Source organism: Electrona antarctica (genome assembly GCF_951216825.1).
Source record: "Electrona antarctica genome assembly, chromosome: 12".
Taxonomy (NCBI): domain Eukaryota; kingdom Metazoa; phylum Chordata; class Actinopteri; order Myctophiformes; family Myctophidae; genus Electrona; species Electrona antarctica.
Window position 1 is genome coordinate 1,778,267 of NC_136793.1, and position 6,911 is coordinate 1,785,177.

At 47.4% G+C, this 6,911-nt stretch overlaps 1 protein-coding gene across 1 annotated transcript in view; it reads right to left on the bottom strand.

Annotated features, from left to right (window-relative positions):
• LOC306933682 (uncharacterized protein) overlaps positions 1–3,138 on the bottom strand; it is a gene marked incomplete at both ends in the record, with an annotated part of 4,062 nt that extends 924 nt beyond the window's left edge. Inside the window, 3 exons of the mRNA XM_079515992.1 lie at positions 108–344; positions 1,110–1,524; positions 3,131–3,138. Of these exons, the coding sequence (XP_079372118.1) occupies positions 108–344; positions 1,110–1,524; positions 3,131–3,138 (660 nt within the window). The remainder of the gene's footprint in view (positions 1–107; positions 345–1,109; positions 1,525–3,130) is intronic.
• Positions 3,139–6,911: the final 3,773 nt, after the last annotated feature.

Sequence of the window (6,911 nt, forward strand, 5' to 3'; positions counted from 1 at the left end):
AACAAAACACCAGCAGCAGATATTTCGAGCATCTTCTAAAAACCTTTTTTGTCAGTTTTTATAAATTATTAAAAAAAAAAACATTTCTTTAAAAGTTTCAAACTCACTCTCTTCCTGGGGGGTCCTCGCTCCTCTTCCTTGGGACCCCCTCCTCCTCCTCCTCCTCGGCCCCCCGCTGCTACACCGGTCCGGGCCGCGTGGGGGGGCCCCCCACGGGCCCCCCGGGCCTCACCGGAGGGCCTGATGGTCATGCGGATCTCCGGGGGGCAGATGTAGTTGTCCAGGCTCTTGGGGGGCTTCTTGGTCCTCTTGGTGGTCTGGATCTTCAGCTTCAGGCTGCCCTCCTGGAAGTAAAACAATAAAATTAGAAACACATTCGCTCAAATGTATCGATTTGTAATATTTTGACCCTAAAAATAATAATATATAGCGCTGTTCTAATACCCAAAGACGCTTTACATGTGTGGGGGGCGGGGGGACATGAGAAAAAAACTACTTTATTAGAAACACAAGTAAAATAAGAATAAAACCAATAAAAACAGTACATGTAACAAGTTAAAAAACACATCAGCTATAGGGAATGCTATTCTGAACAGGTGGGTTTTCAGTGCGGTTTTGAAGGTGGAGAGTGAGGGGGCATCTCGGATGTGTTTGGGGAGGGCATTCCAGACGGTAGGGGCGGGGCCACAGAGAAGGCCCTGTCTGTGGCCCCGCCCCTACCCTCTGTGGGGCGACAGGGCCTTCTCTGTGGCCCCGCCCCTACCCTCTGTCTCCGGTGGTAAGGTGACCACCGCTCCGGTGGTGAGGTGACCACCGCTCCGGTGGTGAGGTGACCACCGCTCCGGTGGTGAGGTGACCACCGCTCCGGTGGTGAGGTGACCGCCGCTCCGGTGGTGAGGTGACCGCCGCTCCGGTGGTGAGGTGACCACCGAAGCTGAAATAACGTTGAGTGTTAAACAGAGTAAAAACAGAGAGAAGGGCTGGGGTGGTGGTGGTGGTTTGCTCTTCAGCGCGGCTCCTTGACGTCATGTTGTAGTTCGGTGGTCACCCCATCTTGGAAACTAAAACACAATATATACAATGGGAGAGAGGTGGGGCTACAGTCCTACCTGGAAGCTGGCCTCCTTGATGGAGAACTCCTGCTCGCACGCCTCCTCCTCGCGGTCGCTTCCGTTGATGACATCATCACCCCGCGCCGCCGACCTGTTGGCGACGACGTCGTCACCCCGCGCCGTCGTCGTCCCGGACCCCGCCTCCTCGCTGCTAGGCTCCGCCTCCCTGGCGGGCTGTGACCCCGCCTCTTTGGGTCGGGCCGAGCCAATCGCAGCTGGATCCCTCGGCTCCATCCGGGGCTCGGGCGGACGGAGGGGGATGGGGGAGGGGCTGAGGGCGCTTCCTGGGTTGGGGGTGGGGGGGTGGCCAATGAGAGAGCGGGTGGCGTGTGCGCTGGCTGCCGATTGGTCGGCTACTTGGGGTGGTTGTGGGTGTGGCCTCCCACAGGAACACGACTGAACCAAGGACAGTCTGTAGGACAGAGGAGGCGGGGTTAGAACAGAGGAGGCGGGGTTAGAACCGAGGAGGCGGGGTTAGAGCACAGAGGAGGCGGGGTTGGAACAGAGGAGAAATGTCTTCTATATCCTGACAGTTTTCTGAAAAAGCTATGTTTCTATGTCAGTCGTTCTTCGATTTTTCAAAAATAGCAGACCTACAAGCTCATAGCGCGCCACTCGGTGGCGCGCTATGAGCTTGTAGATCTGCTATTTTTCAATAGCTAAAGCATAACATAATGCTAACACCAAAAGGGGTTCCCGCCCATAATGGGTTAAACATGTGTAATGTTAGAGACCACAGAAGTGAACCTTTCAAGCCTGTTTTCTCAACTCTAGAAGCCATATCTCCAAAACTGGTGGGTCAAACTGAACAACCAATATGTCAAAAAATATGTCGAAAATTCAAAAAATTCCAATGGCAGTCCCTCATTCAAATTTGGTCACAAATGTTGTAGCAAATGAAGCAAATGTAGCTAAATAAAACACTAAGGGTTGCCCACCTGCCCCTGGCAGCTAAATAAAACACTAAGGGTTGCCCACCTGCCCCTGGCAGCTAAATAAAACACTAAGGGTTGCCCACCTGCCCCTGGCAGCTAAATAAAACACTAAGGGTTGCCCACCTTCCCCTGGCAGCTAAATAAAACACTAAGGGTTGCCCACCTGCCCCTGGCAGCTAAATAAAACACTAAGGGTTGCCCACATACCCCTGGCAGCTAAATAAAACACTAAGGGTTGCCCACCTGCCCCTGGCAGCTAAATAAAACACTAAGGGTTGCCCACCTGCCCCTGGCAGCTAAATAAAACACTACGGGTTGCCCATCTGGCACTGGCGGCTAAATCAAACACTACGGGTTACCCACCTGCCCCTGGCGGCTAAATAAAACACTAAGGGTTGCCCACCTGGCCCTGGTGGCTAAATATAACACTACGGGTTGCCCACCTGCCCCTGGCAGCTAAATAAAACACTAAGGGTTGCCCACCTGCCCCTGGCAGCAAAATAAAACACTAAGGGTTGCCCACCTTCCCCTGGCAGCTAAATAAAACACTAAGGGTTGCCCACCTGCCCCTGGCAGCTAAATAAAACACTAAGGGTTGCCCACATGCCCCTGGCAGCTAAATAAAACACTAAGGGTTTCCCACCTGTCCCTGGCAGCTAAATAAAACACTAAGGTTTGCCCACCTGCCCCTGGCAGCTAAATAAAACACTAAGGGTTGCCCACCTGCCCCTGGCAGCTAAATAAAACACTAAGGGTTGCCCACCTGCCCCTGGCAGCTAAATAAAACACTAAGGGTTGCCCACCTTCCCCTGGCAGCTAAATAAAACACTAAGGGTTGCCCACCTGCCCCTGGCAGCTAAATAAAACACTAAGGGTTGCCCAAATGCCCCTGGCAGCTAAATAAAACACTAAGGGTTGCCCACCTGCCCCTGGCAGCTAAATAAAACACTAAGGGTTGCCCACCTGCCCCTGGCAGCTAAATGAAACACTAAGGGTTGCCCACCTGCCCCTGGCAGCTAAATAAAACACTAAGGGTTGCCCACCTGGTCATGGCAGCTAAATAAAACACTACGGGTTGCCCACCTGGCCATGGCAGCTAAATAAAACACTACGGGTTGCCCACCTGCTCCTGGCAGCTAAATAAAACACTAAGGGTTGCCCACCTGCCCCTGGCAGCTAAATAAAACACTAAGGGTTGCCCACCGTAAACACAACACCAGATATTGGTCTAAACACCTGAACGTGTCCAGAGAGCTCTGTCTTCTATAAAAACAACACCAGATATCTGTCTAAACACCTGAACGTGTCCAGAGCTCTGTCTTCAATAAACACAACACCAGATATCTGTCTAAACACCTGAACGTGTCCAGAGAGCTCTGTCTTCTATAAACACAACACCAGATATCTGTCTAAACACCTGAACGTGTCCAGAGCTCTGTCTTCTATAAACACAACACCAGATATGTGTCTAAACACCTGAACGTGTCCAGAGCTCTGTCTTCTATAAACACAACACCAGATATCTGTCTAAACACCTGAACGTGTCCAGAGAGCTCTGTCTTCTATAAACACAACACCAGATATCTGTCTAAACACCTGAACGTGTCCAGAGCTCTGTCTTCTATAAACACAACACCAGATATCTGTCTAAACACCTGAACGTGTCCAGAGCTCTGTCTTCTATAAACACAACACCAGATATCTGTCTAAACACCTGAACGTGTCCAGAGCTCTGTCTTCTATAAACACAACACCAGATATCTGTCTAAACACCTGAACGTGTCCAGAGCTCTGTCTTCTATAAACACACCAGATATCTGTCTAAACACCTGAACGTGTCCAGAGCTCTGTCTTCTATAAACACAACACCAGATATGTGTCTAAACACCTGAACGTGTCCAGAGCTCTGTTTTCTATAAACACAACACCAGATATGTGTCTAAACACCTGAACGTGTCCAGAGCTCTGTCTTCTATAAACACTACACCAGATATCTGTCTAAACACCTGAACGTGTCCAGAGCTCTGTCTTCTATAAACACAACACCAGATATCTGTCTAAACACCTGAACGTGTCCAGAGAGCTCTGTCTTCTATAAACACAACACCAGATATCTGTCTAAACACCTGAACGTGTCCAGAGCTCTGTCTTCTATAAACACAACACCAGATATATGTCTAAACACCTGAACGTGTCCAGACCGTGTGTCTTCTATAAACACAACACCAGATATGTGTCTAAACACCTGAACGTGTCCAGAGTTCTGTCTTCTATAAACACAACACCAGATATCTGTCTAAACACCTGAACGTGTCCAGAGAGCTCTGTCTTCTATAAACACAACACCAGATATCTGTCTAAACACCTGAACGTGTCCAGAGCTCTGTCTTCTATAAACACAACACCAGATATATGTCTAAACACCTGAACGTGTCCAGACCGTGTGTCTTCTATAAACACAACACCAGATATGTGTCTAAACACCTGAACGTGTCCAGAGTTCTGTCTTCTATAAACACAACATCAGATATCTGTCTAAACACCTGAACGTGTCCAGAGAGCTCTGTCTTCTATAAACACAACACCAGATATCTGTCTAAACACCTGAACGTGTCCAGAGCTCTGTCTTCTATAAACACAACACCAGATATCTGTCTAAACACCTGAACGTGTCCAGAGCGCTCTGTCTTCTATAAACACAACACCAGATATCTGTCTAAACACCTGAACGTGTCCAGAGCTCTGTCTTCTATAAACACAACACCAGATATCTGTCTAAACACCTGAACGTGTCCAGAGCGCTCTGTCTTCTATAAACACAACACCAGATATCTGTCTAAACACCTGAACGTGTCCAGAGCGCTCTGTCTTCTATAAACACAACACCAGATATTTGTCTAAACACCTGAACGTGTCCAGAGCTCTGTCTTCTATAAACACAACACCAGATATCTGTCTAAACACCTGAACGTGTCCAGAGAGCTCTGTCTTCTATAAACGCAACACCAGATATCTGTCTAAACACCTGAACGTGTCCAGAGCTCTGTCTTCTATAAACACAACACCAGATATCTGTCTAAACACCTGAACGTGTCCAGAGCTCTGTCTTCTATAAACACAACACCAGATATCTGTCTAAACACCTGAACGTGTCCAGAGCTCTGTCTTCTATAAACACAACACCAGATATCTGTCTAAACACCTGAACGTGTCCAGAGCTCTGTCTTCTATAAACACAACACCAGATATCTGTCTAAACACCTGAACGTGTCCAGAGCTCTGTCTTCTATAAACACACCAGATATCTGTCTAAACACCTGAACATGTCCAGAGCTCTGTCTTCTATAAACACAACACCAGATATCTGTCTAAACACCTGAACGTGTCCAGAGCGCTCTGTCTTCTATAAACACAACACCAGATATCTGTCTAAACACCTGAACGTGTCCAGAGCTCTGTCTTCTATAAACACAACACCAGATATCTGTCTAAACACCTGAACGTGTCCAGAGCTCTGTCTTCTATAAACACAACACCAGATATCTGTCTAAACACCTGAACGTGTCCAGAGCTCTGTCTTCTATAAACACAACACCAGATATCTGTCTAAACACCTGAACGTGTCCAGAGAGCTCTGTCTTCTATAAACACAACACCAGATATCTGTCTAAACACCTGAACGTGTCCAGAGCGCTCTGTCTTCTATAAACACAACACCAGATATCTGTCTAAACACCTGAACGTGTCCAGAGCTCTGTCTTCTATAAACACAACACCAGATATCTGTCTAAACACCTGAACGTGTCCAGAGCTCTGTCTTCTATAAACACAACACCAGATATCTGTCTAAACACCTGAACGTGTCCAGAGCTCTGTCTTCTATAAACACAACACCAGATATCTGTCTAAACACCTGAACGTGTCCAGAGAGCTCTGTCTTCTATAAACACAACACCAGATATCTGTCTAAACACCTGAATGTGTCCAGAGCTCTGTCTTCTATAAACACAACACCAGATATCTGTCTAAACACCTGAACGTGTCCAGAGCGCTCTGTCTTCTATAAACACAACACCAGATATCTGTCTAAACACCTGAACGTGTCCAGAGCTCTGTCTTCTATAAACACAACACCAGATATGTGTCTAAACACCTGAACGTGTCCAGAGAGCTCTGTCTTCTATAAACACAACACCAGATATCTGTCTAAACACCTGAACGTGTCCAGAGCTCTGTCTTCTATAAACACAACACCAGATATCTGTCTAAACACCTGAACGTGTCCAGAGCGCTCTGTCTTCTATAAACACAACACCAGATATCTGTCTAAACACCTGAACGTGTCCAGAGCTCTGTCTTCTATAAACACAACACCAGATATGTGTCTAAACACCTGAACGTGTCCAGAGAGCTCTGTCTTCTATAAACACAACACCAGATATCTGTCTAAACACCTGAACGTGTCCAGAGCTCTGTCTTCTATAAACACAACACCAGATATCTGTCTAAACACCTGAACGTGTCCAGAGCGCTCTGTCTTCTATAAACACAACACCAGATATCTGTCTAAACACCTGAACGTGTCCAGAGAGCTCTGTCTTCTATAAACACAACACCAGATATGTGTCTAAACACCTGAACGTGTCCAGAGCTCTGTCTTCTATAAACACAACACCAGATATCTGTCTAAACACCTGAACGTGTCCAGAGCTCTGTCTTCTATAAACACAACACCAGATATCTGTCTAAACACCTGAACGTGTCCAGAGCTCTGTCTTCTATAAACACAACACCAGATATCTGTCTAAACACCTGAACGTGTCCAGAGCTCTGTCTTCTATAAACACTACACCAGATATCTGTC